The sequence below is a fragment of the Sceloporus occidentalis genome, unplaced genomic scaffold (assembly GCF_023333645.1).
Source record: "Sceloporus occidentalis isolate IW3139 unplaced genomic scaffold, rSceOcc1.0.p SCAF_23, whole genome shotgun sequence".
NCBI classification, from domain to species: Eukaryota; Metazoa; Chordata; class Lepidosauria; order Squamata; family Phrynosomatidae; genus Sceloporus; species Sceloporus occidentalis.
The window spans coordinates 6,966,069-6,986,339 of NW_028317003.1; the positions used below are offsets into that span (position 1 = coordinate 6,966,069).

The 20,271-nt window shown below is 38.0% G+C and overlaps 1 protein-coding gene across 3 annotated transcripts in view; it reads right to left on the minus strand.

Annotated features, from left to right (window-relative positions):
* The window catches only part of LOC149300753 (RNA-binding motif, single-stranded-interacting protein 3-like), a 280,512-nt gene that overhangs the window by 13,389 nt on the left and 246,852 nt on the right, over positions 1-20,271 (minus strand). For all 3 annotated transcript variants that reach the window (XM_089484828.1, XM_089484829.1, XM_089484827.1), the window contains one exon: positions 4,418-4,524. In XM_089484828.1, the coding sequence (XP_089340954.1) occupies positions 4,418-4,524 (107 nt within the window). The remainder of the gene's footprint in view (positions 1-4,417; positions 4,525-20,271) is intronic.

Below are 20,271 nucleotides of genomic sequence, written 5' to 3' on the forward strand. Positions count from 1 at the left end.
AAGTGGTGCTTGTTTTGGGACCATTACTTCAGATTTCTATCACTGTCATAGCTTTTAGCTTAAGTACATTCATTTATGGAAGCTCTATAACTTGTAATTTTTGTTTGACAATCAGTGTAATTGTTTTGGGGTAATTCTTTTAAAAAGGTAAATTCATAGAAGTTGAGATTGGTGGCTGTCTGTGGTACTACCTTTATTATCGAATCAATTGCCTGTCCTGAAGTCACCTTTCTTCACAGTATAAAGATTGGTGGGGTGTACATAGGCATTACATATTTAAGGCAGTAAACGTTTATATGGCAATATTTAATGTCAGTTAGTGTAAAATGTAGGTTTTGGGAAAAGTTACAGATTTGCATAGATCAACTCTATTATTGAAAGTATCAATATAAAAAAGGAGGTGGACATGAAGAGAGAAGGAAACCTTGGGGACGTCAGAATAAAATGGTTCAAGGGACGAAATTAAGGGAACGGTTAAAAAAAATGAAAGCAAGAGGGATTGTGGGTTACAGAATTAACAATTATATCTACAATTATGTCCAGTAGACACAATGTCAAAAAATCAGAGTATTGCAGAGGATACCATGAGTTATCGGATCTGAAGAGAGGATAACTCTCGAAAGCTTGTCTTTTAAATATTATGTTAGTCTAATAAAAAAGGTATCACCGTATACTCTGCAATACTCAGATTTTTTGACATCTACTGGACTAATCTGTCTTACTCCATGCATATTTATACATACATATATATTTGTACATTTAAATTTGTAACTTATATATTGAAAACTATAAGGAATTTATCAATAGCTTTGTACCGTGTTAACCAAATAAGAACAAATTTGGTGAAGATGATACCTTTATTGGCTGGTGTAAGTATAGATTGCAAGCTATGGAGACTATCTAGGTCCCTTTGGAATAATATTAAACAAACAGACAAATTGGAAATAGGAAATAGGCCAAAAGATATGTGTAGGTAATCAAAGCCTAACTTTTCTTAATTGTTGAAACAAAAGCAAAATACAGACATCTATTTAAGTATGTTTTCATGTTGATCACACAGAAAATCAAAGTATATTGTATACTTCTGTTAGTTTATTATTATTTTTTTCATTTCCTACCACCATATTCAACTCTAATTAAATCATTTTATATCTTTCAATCCCTGCAATAGGGAGGCTGACCAAGATTGAGCAATGCTGAAAATAAATTTAAAAACAACTCTAATTGGGCAGCAATGTATTAAGGGGTCTTCATGAGAGGCATACAATATGTAACTAACAATCTGAATCTGCTGGAAGAATGTGCAGCTCTAGCAACGCAACATGAAATACCAGCTGTTACTAGCACTGTACACTAGGTGGCACATTTGACCTGAATAGTGTTTCCATTTTAGAGAGAAGAAAATCTATTCTTCCAAACATTTTTTTTTTTAATTTAAACTCATCAACACTAATCATTGTATATTTAAGTGCCTAGTTTCCATCAGTATAAAACCAAAAGTCAAGACTTTTGATATTGTCTAAGCTCACATGAAATATCTTGATTTCACACACAATGATTTGTATATGTGCAGTTAGTGGCATGTTACAGAGCAATAATTGCAGAAACCACTGGACTCGTTCTGCCGAATGCTCCATATTTAGCACTTTTAGCTTCAGAATGCATCTAGATTTCTCACGATAATTGCAGCTTTTCGTCCTTTGATGTGTTTAAACTGAATTTGTCTATAACAACCTTCAGATAGCATTCAAACATATACGTTTTTGCTTACGCCAGATGCGGAACTTGTGCAGATATTTAAAGAACCCTGTTTGGGTACCACCCATGGAACACAAACCACACTGTTGATGTTTGTTTTCGTACAGTAGAGTTTGTTCTCTTCTTTACACATAGACCCTCTTTATGTTATCTGTATAGAACCGGTCAGAGCTGTAACACGCTTATAGCGTGTCCTTAAATGGTTGTCCTTCAAGATGTCATGAATAGGTATGCGTAGCAGAAATAGTTATGTTATCTACTGTAGTTGTCAATGAATGGGCTACCTTTGGTGGTATAATGCCACTACTGTATGTGTGTCCCAAGCCAAGCTGTGTTTATGAAAAATGATAGTAATTCAGTGAAAGCCAATTGTAGGACCTGGGATCTCTGTGCAAAACAAGCAGGAATTTTACAAGAAAATGTAAAGTAGCATAGAAAGTATGGAGCCTACTATGCATTTCCCTAGTGCTTGCTAACAGGACTATTTGATTTACAGGGTATGTCAATAAAAAACATTTGACCAGCTGTATTCACCGAGTTCATAACAAGAATAACTTTATTGGGAAAAGGTAGAAAGGAAATAGGGAAAGAGGGCATGAAGGACCTAGAGGTTCCTTCTAAATGTTGTATTACATTTAATCATTTACACAAGCGTATAAGGAACAGGGAATTATCCACTGACTTGCCTACCGATGTTCAAGCATATTTTAACGTGTGAAGAATTTCGATTCACCAAATTGCCACTACTAAATGATTTCATCATCTGAAGCTTCATATCTGCTGAAAATGTTTAAGAAGCTACATGTTTATAGGTAGCCCCAGCTAGGCTATCCTTTTAACTCAATATAAAGGTTGAGAGATGGCGGGTCTGGCCATCCCCCCTCCATCCTTCAAAATAGATTTTCTTACCCATAAGAATACGAGTAAACTGCAATGACTGAATTGGTTGGTCAGCCATATGTCGATCTTGACATTTGTGTGTCCTGTCTAAAGGGGGTAAAGATTGTGGTTAACTGGATGCTGAACGAACACACATCTGCTGAACATTGCAATGATCTTTTTGTCTGGATTGTAAATGCATCACTACTGCACACAGAGTTATAAAGCACAAGTACGTGCTGCCTGTCTGCTTGGAAACATAAATGGAAATTTGTGTCTGCATTATAAATGTGCCCAGTGCAGACCCACTAATCATTACAAAATGTCTGCAGTTGGCAAGGGAGGGGAGCATTGGCACCAGACTGAAGAGCTTTAACTGCTCAGTAGATTTGTGGTAGTGTGGGAAAAGACAATCTCCCCAAATGATCTTTTTTTTTTTATATGATTTTATTCCAAATGGCTCAGATTGAGCTGAGCTGGTCATTAATAAGAGGCCTGAACCCAAAAAAGGAGTTTAGTGATTTTGGCTTTTGCAAAATGAATCAGTAAGAAGATTGTAGCTGCAGCAGCTAATGCAGAGACAAGGATACTTAGGGGGGTTGCTATGGTGATTGCACCACTTCACCTCTAGGCACCAAAATGATTAATTAATATGCAACTCCACAGTGTTCAGCAACTCTGTTGAAAGACAGCAACGTCTGTGCTCCCTGTAGATATTCAATAACAATTATAACATTTAAAATGTATAGTATTTGTGTACTAATTTCTCTATCCAAATCAATTTATTTAATCTGCTTACTGCACTCACGGGCCAGCTTTTAACATACGACATGCTTGTTTACTGTGGTGAGTCTGAGGGTTTCTGACACCTGAGTGTAGTATTTTTTCTGTGCCCCCATAACTAAAATACACACACTTACTAGCATGCAAACACATACACATGTACACTCTCTTCTGTCTCACACACCACTAAACCTAGGTCGCCCATGACACACATAATAAAATCATACAATCACACATGGACATACCACCTTCCTATATGCAGACACACATGCTAATACCACATACACATGCTAACACCATACAGTAACACACACAGACACACGGACTCGCACACATTGTAACTACATACACATATATATACTACACACTTCATAGAAATATATATATATATACACTACACACTCTCCCATCATCGCTGCAGCTTGCCAGTCTTCCCTCCCTCTCATCTCATGCAAAGCCCTGTCTCCACTACAGCTCGCACTGCCACCCTGCTACCACATGGTCTTGGTTACCGTGTCCCTGCTTTTTTATGTAATATACAGTTCTGATTGGTAGTAAGTATCTTACGTAGCAGGAGATGTGTTGGGGGTGCAACACATTTTTCCTGCAAGCCAATTGGCAGGGGTTGGGAAAAAGGGTAAATGCATATGGGGCGATTCTGTGTTTGCAAGGGGAAAGCCATGCAAAAATTAAAGGGACATTTCATCTATAATAGGCACGTGTTGGCTAGAGTGTCCTTTAATTGCATGAATTTGTAAAAAAAAAAATATCATGGTATGTATGACTAGAAGAAAAGGGTAACAGGTAATTGGTTATTGCCACCTGTGTTCTACAACTTCCCTAATTATATTAATTATCGGTCATTCAGTAAGGATGTACAGTAACTGCTCATAGCCAATAATAATAATAATAATAATAATAATAATTATGATCACATGTTATAACACTGCATAATAAAAGTGCATGTTTTTATCAATAAATGATATTGCATATCTACCTCTCCATCTCTTGGCCACAGTCTTCCATTCTGTGTGTATTTGCTCTGATTTTGCCTCTTCTTTTGTCCTCCATCAGCAAATTTACACAATAAAGGCTCTGGTGGAGCTGAAACAGACAACATACCAACATGTCATTATAACATTCAAAACGTTATGATCCTGCCAGCAGTGCTTTGCATCCTCTGCAATACAAATCTTTAGAATCCACATCTTGCAAGTTAAGATGGTTTGCTTCCTTTAGTCACAGTTACTGGCAGCTGTTCAGTTTTACAAAAGGAGGATAACAAAATAACCGGCTCAGTTTTAAAAGAAATGCAAGCATTTGGTTAACTACAGAACAGCAAAGTTGGTCCCTGTGAACACTAGACACGGACATATTACTTTCTTGATGTCGCCTTCTACGCAGATGCTGGTTTGTGATAAAAATTCTTAAAGCAGAAAAATGGATATTCAAGGTTCACTATTTTCAAAATTCCCTTTTCCTGTTCTATTGTCATGGAAGTCAACACGTCAGTCACTTGCTCCCTTATGTTGGTGTGCTGTACAGAAATACCCAAGGATGGTGCTGCCCTAGGCCAAGGTTCACCGTAAATCCGTCTTTGGTTAACGGCCCAAGTAAGGGAATTTACACATTGGATATGCATATAACTACCTTGAATATAACACTAGACCAAAAAAAAAAGACCAGAAGTAATGGGCAGACTAGATGGACCGAAAAATCCGTACCTCCCATCCATGTACTTTTCAATGCCCTTTTGGGATGTTATAATAAAAACATATGGAATATTTTTTGACATAGTATTTACATTGTAGTCACAACACAAAACCCTTGAAGGAAAATATAACTTTTCTGAAAGATTTTCCCTACTCAAACTAGATTCAATTCACTGAAATTGTGCTCTGAAACAATCCAATGTAAAGTATCATGGTGGACTTTAAAACAGTTAAAGAACTTCATTTAATGCTGGCCATGTATTCATGCATTTTGTCAAATACGTTTTCTTAAAAGCTACTGTTACCTTTGTGTTGAAAAACAAATCTAACAATTGTTTCCACTAACAATATTTTACTAGCAAAGGTTCACCAGTAAAGTTGGTAGATGACTGTAGGTTTAAACTGGATTACCCGGCAATCACTGAGATAACTACCAATCTAGTAATAATTTATTCTGCTCTGTAGCAACACTGAAAATTAATCATGCTATATCAGTATAATTATGTAAATAATCATATTCCTTAGTGAGCTTCAAACTTTAAAATCTATATATTAAATCAAGAATTAAATAGTTATTTCCTTTCGGTGTAATAATTGGAAGTTAAGAGTATAAATGTTGAACAGTAATTATTTATTTGCAGAATGCTGGGAGGGAGATGTCACTCATATGTAAATGTGTCAGTTTTTAATGCAAAAAAATAATTATCAGCATTCATTAAAATGGGTAAAGCTGTAAGAAAATGGGAAAATGCTTTTTTTCTTTCTATAAAAAAGGCCTCTGTTAATATATGTCATCAAGTCATAAAAAGTGATGTGATTGGTTTGGAAAAACTAAAAGGAAAAGCAATTAAATTAATAAAGTGAATTGTGCATTTGTGTAAGGAAGAATGTCTACTTAAATTGTAAAAAAGGCAAATAGACCTTTTAAACCATGTTAAAGTAATGGGCGATATTTAATTTTCCTAATCACTTTGCACCATATGATGACTGAATATGCTAAGCCATCTCTGGTCTAAAGATTGTGTTGCTTATTAACATCAATGTAAAAGCATATGCCTTTTATCTAAGTTAGAATTGTCCATATGACAGATAAGGCAATCGGGCCACTGAGTCTAGGGCGACTTTAACATATAATCGCTTGTTTGGTCTGATGTAAGTTTTCAAGCAAGATGTGATGAAGTGAAATGTGCTGTGGGTTGGGGATAATAAAACAGGAATTCTCAGAGGCTTGAAAAGTACAAAACAAATCGCTAGAGGGGCACACAGCCTACTTATACAAGCCACCCATCCACTGACCATTGGGATGGAAATGTAAAATATAATTAACCACCTTATGGAGGCACAGAGCTCACCTGTGTCTCCCCTCTCTCTCCATCCTCCGTTCTGTCGGTTAAGCTAGATATGTCCTAGATCCTACCTAAACTCCCTACCTTTTTGTTCCTCAGGCAAGATGAATGAGGGTCATCCTGTGACGAGCAACTAAGCCCATAAGTCTAATCTTTCGCACACAGAAAGGGGCTATACCAATTGAAAAAATAATAATAAAAAATTCTGACATAAAAAAAATCTCCTCAACTAATCTTCCCACAATGGTAGCAGATTGTTAAATTGCTACTGGTTGCACAAGAGCGTGTTTTTATACACCAGCACACCAATTGGTTGCGTTCTCTTGAACGAAAGTCTAATTAACTTGCTGCAATTGCCATTTAGCTCTCATGCTCTCACCTTCGACTTGGAAAATTCAGGAGGTGCTCCTCTTATCTTTGTGTATACAAACACAAGTTAGTTCACCTAAATCCACCTGTCACTTCTTGCTTTGCTAAAATTGAATGTCCATGTTGTGATTAATTAAAAAAAAAAACTATTGTGCAAGCTGAATTAACGTTAAACTGGACCTGGTTCTGATAGTTCTGATTCTAATAAAAATCTAGTTGATAATACTTGTGAAACATTTACCTTAGCTGTCTGATAACTCACTTAAAAATTTTTTGCAGTGGCTTATAAAAATAGGTTTCATGTGTGAATCAGGTTGCAAGTTATTCTACAAATAACAAAGCATTAACCCTTGTTTTTCCATGTACCAATTTCTGTACTATATTGCATAGATTATTCGAAGTAAATATTATATAAATAGGTGAATTCCATTCTAATCAAGATCAACATTCCTACTATACCTAAGGACAATATATCCTGCCTTGTTTTTGTAAAATTATACCAGAAATCAGTAATAACATAATTATGGAAAGGTGGAAAAAGCACTTGTTATGGGCAATGTAAAAAGGAAGCTAATTCATAGAGAACAGATGTTCACTTAGGACAAAAGGCCTTTCATTGCTATATAGATCTCACTGGGGCTAATAGTTCAACCTGAACTAGTACATGCAAAGCCCAAATGTCACTGCCTGCAAGACATTACTTCTAAATTATAAAAAACATAGGAATCTTACACAATTCCTTTTTGCCTTTAGAAGGGCCACCTGTGTACACAAATACCATCACAGAATTAGGTTTGTTATTTAGCGGCATAAGCACTGTCTAGTGTTCAAGAAAAGGACATTTTGAGAAAGATATCTAAGTACACCATTCTATATCTATTTTTAAATCATATCGTATATTGTTATAATTTTGTATTGATTTAAAGAGCACCCTCATTTTCGGCAGTGCTGTACAATGGCTAAACAGGTCATATAGTGCATACCAATGTTCACTTACAGAAACAAAAGGTAAGGAGGTCCTTGCTCAAATGAGCTTACAATCAAATAAAAAGATATTTATTTATATTTATTTGACTCTATATGTGGTAATTTTACATCACAAGATATATTTTATTACATTGTATTATATCACATGATTGATATATGACAATAGAGATATAGACAGAAAAAAACAGTGCCCCATGTAATACTATTGAAAAAGTTTTTGTTTTTTTTTAATTTGTATAGCACTGTTATTATAAACAGTGTATGGTGGTCATAGCTGGTAAACTGGACTTGGAATGTCAGCTACATGTGCTGCACATAATGCCATTTGTAGGTCTATACACAGTGAGTGGTATAAGACATCACTATAGAAAATATCTGTAGTGTAGTGGAAGGTTGCTAAGAAATGTGCTTCCTTCTACCTCCCTAACCTGTAGGATCAGTATCTTTCCCCATTAATACAAAAATAAAAAAATAATGTAAATAATAAATACACTCACAGCTGTGTAAATGCATATCAATAATTTTTCTTCCATAAAAAATGGCAAATGTGCTTTTTTACATAACGTCCATTATCCTCACCCAGAATGAAGAATGAGGGCAATGGGAGTAGAAGCCCTCGAGAGCAAGTCCAGCTTAACCTGAGTCGAGAGGTGCAGAAGATGGACCCCTATATTTTGTTTCTTTAGCATGATTTTGGATTTTACAGCCCTTCTATATTAGGAAATAATGAGGAACATTTTTAGTTTGCTTAACTTGTCTTGAAAAAAACATTTGCAGGTTTCCTGTAGTGTCGACTGTTTATAAGGTTATTAACTCAATATCATCAGCAAAACTATGAAAAATGTCTCCCAAGCCCCTGCACTCAAAGGATATCTCACTGTAAGATTAATGTATACCATATATACTAACATCTTCTCATTTCATCTATGTATTTTTTATATACTTGTGGCTTGTTTTCAGTTCAAGTACTCTTTGTAACTGTTTTAGACAGTCGTATTGAAAGAAAGTAAACTTTACTCTTAAGTATATCTCATAAGGATAATGTAATATATTTATGGGAATCCTTTTTTTGCTCTGTTTGGACTAATCATTTTAAATACTGGTAATTTAGAGTGAATAAGGCATAACTAATAATTTACTTAAGGACCCTACACCATTAGCCTAGCCAACTCTTGCATCCTCAGTGATCCCTTAAGAGACTTTTCTAAGAATCCCACATTTAATCTCAGTAACCGATATTAAGCAATGTGAAAGTTAAAAGTAGCCAATATGAATTTTCTCTTAATACATTTTATGGAATTGATGTCCTTGCCAGTGAATCTGAAATACCTGTATCGTTTATAAAACATGGTCAGTATACAGTATCTCATGAGGCTAACACTCTTTATTACAACCTGAATCTTTTCCTTGTCTATACTCATTCATGAGTTTAAAAATATGTCATGAAAGTGCAAAGTTCTCTCTTGAAATAGCGAAATAGACCAATGTTCATTTTTATAAAATATCTAGTTAAAAAAAAGAAAAGGAGAGAAAAAGCTATCTTTACAGATTAAATGTACATTGCACAGAAATAATTTAATAAAGCATATTCTCTGCAGTTTCATTGTTCTTCATTTTTGAAACGATATTCATGAAGAAATAGGTAGGTGCGCCAGACTCCTTGGTGTCTAGTGGGGCGGCCGGTGAGTGTGTGTGCGATGCGCATAGACAACCTCTGCTGCTGGCCGGCACTTTCACTGGAGCTTCTATGGCTGACCACCGGAAGGTCATGTGACGCCGGTGCTCCATCATAGAAGCCCCAGCGGAAGTGGCCGGTAGCAGCGTAGGTTGTCTGCGCACATCGCACAGACGCCCACCAGCTGCCACAGAGGATGATCCAGGTTCCCTGCAACGCTGCGGTGGATCCTCCTCTCAGGCAGCCGGTGAACGTTGCACAATGCGTGCAGACAACCTCCGCTGCTGCTGGCCTGTACTTCTGCCGGGGCTTCTATGGTGCAGCACCGGAAGATCATGTCATGCTGGTGCTCCATCGTAGAAGCCCTGGTGAAAGTGGAGGGCAGTAGCGGCTGTCAGAGAGGAGGATCCCCCCCGCAGCGCTGCGGGGGATCTGGATTTTAGTGTTATAATCTGACCTCTATTTGAATGTGTGTATGTATATATGTGTAAGTGTATGGTGTGCATGTGTGTTTAAGTGTATAGTATATGCGTGTATGCATGTATGTTTATATGTGCAAGTGCATAGTGTTAGAGTGGCTATGTGTATCTGGTGTTGGATGGGCTGTGTGTATATGTATGCTTAAATGTCTGATATTAGAATGGCTCCGTGTGTATAAGTAATTGTATGTGCATGCTGTAAGAGTTTATGTATACATGTATGTATGTATGTATGTATGTGTTAGTGAAGGGCTGCCCCTGACCATCATCATCCCACAACATCCTAATTCATTCCAATACCCATGCCTTAGCATGCCCCCCCTTCATATTCATAAAATGAACAATGAGTTTCATTAATTTATCAATTTAACCCAGGGACATAACTAGAAACCACAGGGCTCAGTACAAAAAATTGCCCTAAGGCAAATTCACAAGCAACATGTCCCAACTGTCCCCCCCCCCTAACAGATTTGTCTGTGCCATATTTGCACCCAAACAGCTTAGGTGTACCTAAACACAGCTTCAAGACTGGCCCCAGGGGAGGCAGTGGGAAATCTCCTGATAGGCCAGTTCAGCCCTGTGTATACACTCATGCTAACACACACTCTTATACATTGACACCCATGCTAACGCATACATACCCACGTCCTCTCACAGTTAATTTCTTACTCACTCTCATACCACTTACCTCTTTGCCTTGCACAGAACCTTCTTTCTAGCTACTCGTACACACTGTGTCAGCAGCTTTAATTTCAACATTGCTTTTTGTGGTCCAAGTTAGTTAAGAATTTAGGACTGCCCCAGGGGCAATAGCCCCCTGTTACCCGGAATTCAAAATGTTTAACTCTCCTTCAAACTAAAGTTCCTGCATGTAAACACAACTGTTGTATAATAATTGCATGTATACATATATATAATTATATATATATATATATATACACTAAATAGACAAAAGTTTTGGGACACCTGACCATTACACCAACAGGGACTTTCATGACATTGCATTCTAAATACACAGACATTAATATGTAGTTGGTCTCCTCTTTGCAACTATAACAGCTTCCACTCTTCTGGGAAGGCTTTCCACAGGGTTTTGAAGTGTTTCTGTGGGAATTTTTGCCCATTCATCCAGTAGAGCATTTGTGAGGTCAGGCACTGTTGTTGGACAAAAAGGCCTGGCTCGCAATCTCTGTTCCAGTTCATCCCAAAAGTGTTTGATGGGTTGAGGTCAGGACAAGTTCTCCCACACCAAACTCATTCAACCATGACTTTCCCAAACTGTTCCCACAAAGTTGAATGCATTGCATTGTCCAAAATGACTTGGTATGCCGCCTGTGACCTTGGGGAGCCCCTGCAATCAATCTGGATGTTTAAAGGGGCTCATCTGCCTCAGTAAACACCTGGAGTGTGCAGGACCCTCCTCATTTAGGTGCTCCAGGCAGCTGCCTGGTACTTAGACCAGCCCTCTTCATATTAACACAAAATATGAAAATCAGAAATATTATGTCTTGAAAAATGTATTTAATATTACTTTTAAAGCATGAACATGCATAGCAAAGAAGCTGAGACAGAAATACTCTTTCATCCCATTGTAAAAATGAATTTACTGTCTATAAGGTTCTTGTAAAAATTATATCATGAAAGCATATTGCACTAATAGTATTTTGATGTCATCGTAAAGCACTGAAAGCATTTCATTTAACAGTGTGTTTCCCATCTGTGCTATTAGCACAATACTTAGCTTATATTTTCATTATGAGTTCTAAGCCTGGCAGTTCTTATAGTCAGCCGCATAGCGCTTTACTTTCCTAGATGGCAAAACAGGATAGCACCATAAAATGCAGCCTAATTAGACCCAACAAAGTAAATCAGGACTTTTATTTATGGCTGCTATTTTCTAGAAAGGGAGAAATATTATTTAACACTGTACACGTTGTAATAATGTAATAATGCACATTTTGGGTGTTTTAATTTTTTTGTTTTGAGAATCTAATTTAATACCTTAGACATATTGAATGATATTTACATTTAATTAATTATATTAGTACTTTTGATCATGGAATAATAGTTATCATAATTATAGTGATCAGAATATAGCATTTTAATTCCTAAAACAGGTACTATTTATACATGTTTGCTACTGATGCAATACTAAAGTGGGCTTAAAACGTTAAACATGATGGTAGATAATTACAGTTAATTCAAGTCTTAAATGGGTTCTAATGGACTACATTTATTGAATGATTTCAAATGTCACAAGCATAAGTGTCATTAAGCAGGATATAATGACCAGCAATTACACTATATTAATGTCCTCTATTCAGATCTTGACAAGCTTTTAACCCACTCCAATGTTTAGAAAAAACAAACTGTGTCTCTTGTCAACATTACTTAAAAGAATTACCATACTGTCTGTGTCATAACTTTGAACCATTGAGATGTGTTGTGAAGTGTGGGTCAGTTGGGACCACTGTGAAATGATCAGGTTAGGTTTGGTTCGATCTCATGCTCTTACATTCCAATAAACCCTTACCATAGTTTGAGTTATATAATTTGGGGTTTATTCACAATATTGGAAATTTGCAAGTACGTTGTAGTCAGTTGAAACTTTTCACCTCATGGACTGCTATTAATTACAAGAGGCCAATCCTGCTTTTCTTTTTTTTTTTTTGCTGGAAGAGGGGCAAGGGTTATCCCTTATCTAGCCCAAAGTTAAGTCATCCCACTGAGTAATCTGAGCGTTATGCAGGGCCAACTCATCCCTTCCTTCAGAAGATGCTAAGTAGCATTGCCATGATGCGTAGAGAAATTGGTGAAATAAAGTTTCTCATCACAAGTCACATGTAAGGTCCTGTTTAGAAGGATACATTGCTTAATTAAGTGTGTTTCTAAATTTCAAATCCTGATTAATATAGGACAGTGTGTGACTTTGAAGACCACTAAATCAAAATACAAATATTTCTTAATTATAATATTGTTTCTGGAAATGCCATCTTCTCAGTATCTATCCTTAAGAGACATCAATGGACCATCATACTGATGTTTCTCACAAGAAAAGCGCAACATTTTATGAAACGAAGAGGACAGGATTAGTCTAATGATGCAGTAAAGTCTTTCTGGCTACAGCCAGGACCATATGGGTCAGTATGGTAAGTGTTTTGGGAGTTATTTAGTTGAGCCTACCTAAGCTTTGATAGTATGGGATGTATTAAATGTATTAAATGTTCTAGAACCAATTTAAAGAGTATTAGAATAAGATTCAAACCAATCACAACCCTCAGTTCATTATTATCACTCATGAAGAATATTCATAGTGACACAAGTCCCCTACACCTAATGTCTTATTATCAGACGTTTTTTCTCATCTCTGTATTTTATTATTAACTTCCCCCAGCCCAAGTAATTTCCCATCAGAAATGTCTATGACCATGTGAGTCCAAATATATGTCATACCCATATATTTGTTAAAAAAAAATGAATCTGCATATATATCTGATATTAGTTGTAGACGCAGAGCTCTGCGTAGACTCTCCTCTTAAGTTCTAAGGTATACCCCATAGCAAAAAAACCTTCTATCTAGTATCCTGTTCACTTTTGAAAGTGATGGTTAAAAAAAAAAACTACACTAAGGCAAACACATAATGTATAAGTTTTCTGGGGTATTAAAACATTTAAATAATGTGAAAGAAGTACATGAGGTAAGAAATGTAATTTATGGAGAAAATGTAAAAAATGAATCATTCTATGGAGAAAATTTACCGCATGCCTTAAAAAGCTCCACCTGTGCAGAGTTACAAAATGCCATAATATCCAGCTTGATTTATTATCTTTTTATTCAAGATGCAGTTTACCTATTGTTTAAAATCTCAAATTACGTAAATATTACTCAAGATTGGATTCACTTTGTGCTCACACCATATGCTTGCTCATGTGGGATTGCATGGGAACTAACTAATGTCCCATGAAGAAGTCCTATTATAGGCATGGCTAAGTTACTAATTTCCCATAGATCTTAACTGTTCATATATTTGTCTTCCTTGACTGTAATAATGCATGATATATACTTTTTGTTCTTCAATTTAATTTACTATGCCAAGAGAAAATGAAATACAGGGCTATACACAACGTTTTTTTTTTTAATCCGAGCGTCTCATCCACTATAAATATAAAATACACCACTGAGATTACAGACTTGGTTGAAGATAATATAAAAGTCAAAATTAAAGCTTTTCAGTGTTTTCTTTAGGAGAAAAACAGCTGGTTATTGCCATTCCTTTGCTTCAAAGGATTTCAGATGAAAGTCCTCTTTTTTTCTCTTTCCCTTTTGACTTCTACATTCCGTAATGACATAAAAACTCTTCATACAATACGACAGCTGATCTTTTTTGCTACTCACCACTTTAATCGAAATGTTAACATGCAGCCTCTCAATAGGAGTACAAAGCTGCTATTGTGAAGCAGCATGGGATATTTTTCTGTGGCTCAAGGTGCAAAACTGGGATTGTGGCTGGCAGGTGGATAGTAGCATTGAATTACAGCATATGTAAAGAATGTATAACAAACCCCAAAAAGATCAGCAAATGAATCCCACTACTTACCCAAGTAAATTGTTTGGGTAAGTTCACAAACCCATCTAAATGTCAAGCACTCAGAGCTTTTATCACTTGTCTATGAAAGTAGGCGAGTGATGCCCACAAGATACCAGAAGTCCAGAATACTGGAAGGCCGAGGCATTGTAGCCAGAGGTTGGGTTCAAGAATGGCTCCAGGCAACGCCAGTACATCTGGCTATACCTGATCATAGTAAACTGTCTAAACCCTCAAACAACTTATATAAGATGCCATCTTAGCTCCATACAGTATCCATTTATGACAACGCATCACAAACACCAAATCCATGTTCAGAGATCTTTATTTTAATCTATGATATATTACATTTTCTTTGTTGCATTCATTTCTTATAGTTAATTAGTGTATCACTAGAAATGTTGAAGATATTACAGTTTTGCTGACTAGTTATGTTAATTGAAAAAATCCAAAGGGAAAACCAAGAATACGTTCTTATTGGCTTTCCTGTGTTTTCTTAAGTTGCTTCTTCTACTTAGTTATTGACAGGTAGGACCAGGCCCGGACTGGGACAAAAAATAGGCCCGGGCATTTAAGCCAGAGCAGCCCATTTTTATTTATTTATTTATTTATTGTTAAAGCCCACCCTTCATGTACCATCTTTGCATTTACTCACTCATTCACACAAATCATTAACACATTCATTAATGCAGTCTCACAAATCATTCAAGCAATTCATCCACACATGAATTCATTAATTGTCATACGCATTCACACAATTCATCCACACATTTATTCATTCATTCATTCTCATACGCATTCACACTACCCCTTCTCCCCATCTTATCTGCCCCTTCTATGTTCCCCCTTTTCACTATGTACCCCCTTCCCCACTTCTCAATATGTATCCCCTCTCCCCATTTCTCACTATATAACCCCCTCTGCTCCTTCTCACTGCACCCCCCTCCCTCACGCTACTTACCTTGTTGCCGGAGCAAGCAGCAACTGCGACGGGGCCCGCGGCAGGGCCGGATTGATTTAGGGGCTGATGGAGCTGCAGCTCCAGGCCCCTACCTTAAAATAGGCCCAGTCAGGACCTCTACGGCCGCATTAACGCAGGGCCCCTTAAGCCCGCCGCAACTGCGACCGGGTCCGCCACTCTAAGGGGCCGGGAAGCCCCCAAAAGGGACGGCCTTAGGGGTCTGCGGCCGCACAGGGCTTAAATTAAAACATCGGGGGGTTTTTTTTAACTTTATTTAACATCCTCCATGTTAAATAAAGTTAACAAAAACTTTATTTAACATGGAGGATGTTAAATAAAGTAAAAAAACAAAAATCCGATGTTTTAATTTAAACCCTGTGCGGCCGCACACCCGTAAGGCCAGCCCTAGTGGGGGCTTCCCGACCCCTTAGAGTGGCGGACCCGGTCGCAGTTGTGGCGGGCTTAAGGGGCAGGTGCCCCTTATGCCCTGCGTTAATGCGTAGGTAGGAGCCTGGAGCTGCAGCTCCATCAGCCCCTAAGTCAATCCGGCCCTGCCGCGGCCAGGCCCACCGGGCAAATGCCCGGTGTGCCCGATGGCCAGTCCGGGCCTGCTTGGAGGTAACCGGGTAAACTGTGTTTCATACTGGAACGCTGCTAGAATTGCAAGGTAACAGCAAACCAAAACTATCCTATTAATGAACTATTGGGCACTGGAAGAGGTTCAGACAGGTTTATTTAGAAAAGACTGCAATGATTTATTTTTGCATTATTAAGAGATTTCAGTAAGGATATGAAATATTAACAACTTCCATTACAAAGGTTTCATATAGTCCACACAGCAGGTGGCAACACCAGCCTAGTGACAAATTACACTCCGTTGTATCCTGTAGACTTACTTCTTAGACTGAGGTTGTATTGTCTCTCATTTGTTAGGCTGGATGATAGCCTAAAGGGACTCATCTACCATGTGAATAAATAACTTATAGTGTGCAGCTCATATAATGAATACTGTACGTGTTTGTTGTGTTATTTTTCAAGTTGAATGTGAAAAATTGGCTGATTGGACAAGTTGATCTTAACCCTTTTTGGGGGAAATTTAACATAAGCTTCAAACCTGTAGACAGATCAGTAGCTCAGTCATCTTATTAAGTGTTTTTAGTTCTCTGGTACTTTTTAAATTTAAAACAATTTAAGAACAACATCACAAACATGTTGCATAAAGACAAGATATTGGATTGCAATGTATAGATCAGTTCCAAAAAAGTAAAAAATATCAATATACATAATTTTTTTCCACATCTGACATACAGTAACCCATAATGTTCATTCTAATAATTGTCTCTCAGATGGCACCTCTGGTGATCGCCAGAACTGTGCAATCATAGCTTCAGCCACTATAAGAATACATATTACCCTTTTTCTGGTGTATTTGCCGATCTGTTTTGAAAGCATATCTAACAGAGCAATCTTTGGGTGTGGCAACACTGGTGTTGGCAGAAAATCATTAAGTAGTTGAAAAACCATTAACCAAAAGGAGCAAAATCATCAAATATTAGACACTGAGTCTGGCGTAGGGCAGCCTCTTCAGCAGACATTTGATGTACCCTAGTAGGAAACAATTACCATCTATATAGTACCTTCCCATTCCCTTTACAATGTGATAAGCAACTTGATACCCCCCGCAAATTTTCAAGTGCCTACTGTTCTACCCCCCCTTGTTTAGACAAGTGTTATCGCAGAAGCATGTTTAAACTGAGGGTGATTCGTACAAAATTGGATTAACGGATGTTGACAAGTATCAACTACACATGCCCTCCCAGCACCAATACATTTAGAAGGTGTTTAATCCTAAAATGCATAAATAGGTGTGCGGAGGGCATCTTACATTGATAAGAGTATGAAAGGGTTTTCAACAAATCTCCTTCGTACTCCTCTAGTTCCTATCATTCCGGTTGACCAAGTTTATCAGCTGTGGACAGTAATGAGCACTTGGCCTCTCACCCATGTAAAAGTAACTAGGGGTAATAACTTTGTATCCCAGAGTGGGGATCTGTAGTCTTTCCTTTTTAAAACTCTGAAGAAGTTGATCATTATAAGGATTGAGAGATCAAAATCCCCACCCTGTAATAACTTTGGTATTTTAACACATATTCTTTAGGCAAAGGAATTGGAATAACTGTAAACAAACTCAAATGCAACTCAGAAAAATATGTTTATGTATATAGGGATGAACAGATAGAAATATTATCATTATTCATATATTATAAAATAATTATTATTATTATATTCTTTAATATTTTCACTCCACCAGTGTGCTTTGCCTCTAAGCAAATGACTGCTGTAAAAGGATGATTAAACTGATAATGGATTAAGTGTTTAACACTTTCTCTCGGCTCCTGCTGCACTTGTCTCTTTTTGTCTTTTCCCAATATGACTGTATCTATTTTAGTTTAGTTTAAGGCACATGTATTAAATTCCAAAGAAAGATGGGGCAAGGAGAAGGAAGACAGAGGGTACCATGCCTTTATGTTTCCAAAAAAGAAGAACAATGCAATGTTGGAAAACTGACACCTATGTTTTTTATGGCGTTGAAGCGTAATATCTGAGCATCAGGACGAAGGTACTGATTTTGGTGTCAGACAGTTTTAAGCTAATAGGGCACATTAATTTACTCATATCCGAGAATGCCAACTGGTGCCTTTTCCTGGTATATCAGGGTTGAAATGTCTACCCAATTACAGAGGGCTTTACTATTTATTTACCTCCACATATGTCTAGATTTTTATGAGGACTGTAATTAGAACCATTTGGTTAACACCGTAATATAATATTGGGCAGACTGCTAATCTTTTCTAATATGTCCAGAAGAGTTTATTTACTAGAGAAGGAGTTTGCTTCAAGTATAGCTTGGAATTGGCCTGTATGAATCAATGTGAGTCCTTGGAAGTCAACTCACTAACTGACCTATACATTACGCAGGGCTAGCCCAGCCATTCTTGTAGATACATTTGTATAGTGAATGCAAAATTACAACCTTGAAACTCTCTTGCCAACTCCTCTTTTTTAAATACAATATGTGTGTGTGATTGTAAAATATCATTGTATTCCATGCAGTAGCGTACCTAGCGGGGGGCGTGGGGGGGCGGTCCGCACCGGGTGCCGCTCATCAGGGGGGTGCCAACTTGCCGGCACCCGGCACCCCTCCAGAGACGGACAGTTCAACCCTTGAACCCGGCTTAAAACCACTCAAGGGAGCCGGAGGTCTGCTAAAGACCTCCGATACCGCTCCCTTGCGAGCCTGCTCCTCCAGCGGCGGACATTACTGTCTGTCTCTGGAGGGGTGCCGGGTGCCCTTGAACCCGGCTTAAAACCACTCAAGGGAGCCGGAGGTCTGTTAAAGACCTCCGATATCGCTCCCTTGCGATCCGCGTGGCAACAGCTGCTGTGCGCCGGGATTTGTTGTCAGATCCCGGCGCACAACACTGAAGCCGCGCCCACTGCCGTCCGTGCCCTCTGACCCGAAAGAAGACAGAAGAACTGAAGAAGAGGAGCGAAGAGGAGGAAAAGAAGCTGTAAGGAGAAAAGAGGAAAGGTAGGAAAGCATTCAGTGAGTGAGAGTTGATTGGTATATGTATGGATTGGTATGTGTGGATTGGTATGTGTGGATTGGTATGTGTGGATTGGTATGTGTGGATTAGTATATGTGTGGATTGGTATATGTGTGGATTGGTATATGTGTGGATTGGTATATGTGTGGATTGGTATATGTGTGGATAAGTATATGTCTGGATTGGTATATGTGTGGATTGGTATGTGTGTGGATTGGTATGCGTGTGGGTTGGTATGTGTGTGGATTGGTATATGTGTGGATTGGTATGTGTGGATTGGTATATGTGTGGATTGGTGTGTGTGTGGATTGGTGTGTGTGTGGATTGGTATGTGTGTGGATTGGTATATGTGCGGATTGGTAAGTGTGTGAGAGTGATGGGTGTTATGCTGTACCATTTCCAATGTATTTTTCATTATATAATTATGCTCTAGTACATCATAACTCCCATCACTCTATACTGTTCCATACAGTGGCAGAGCTGGGAGACAGAGGCCTTGCACCCCCACCGCAGGACTCCTGAAAGGTAAGTGAACTTCAAAGTGGGAGAGGGTAGATAGTTAGGAGGGGGTAGATAGGGAGAAGGGAGTGAGACGGGGGGATAGGGGGTAGATAGGGAGAAGGGAGTGAGAAGGGGTAAGTAGGACAAAAGGGAGTGAGAAGGGGTAGATAGGGCAATCATACTCCTATCATGCCGTCTGCGAGTACATCCTGGAATCTGGGTATGCCTGGGCATGATAGAAATGTGATTGCTGTTAACAATCATATATATATATATATATTAATATTGTTAGTTAATTGTTTTGTCCTATTTTGGTGTGTTACTTACTTGAAATAAAAGTGTTAGATTTTTTTTTATGGTGTGGGGGGGCCATATTCGGTTTCGGCCAGGTAAATGCTGCATTTTCGGTTTCAGTCCAGAATTCGTTTCGGTGCATCCCTACTACTAATGAAGTGGTAGGCCTACACCACATCAATGTTTGGCTTAGTATATAGTGATAGGAGTTATGCTGCACTATTGTCAATGTCTGGCTCAATGTATAGTGATAGGGATTACGCTGTACCACCGTCAATTTCTGCCTCAGTATATAGTGATAAGTGTTATGCTGTACCACCGTCAATGTCTGCC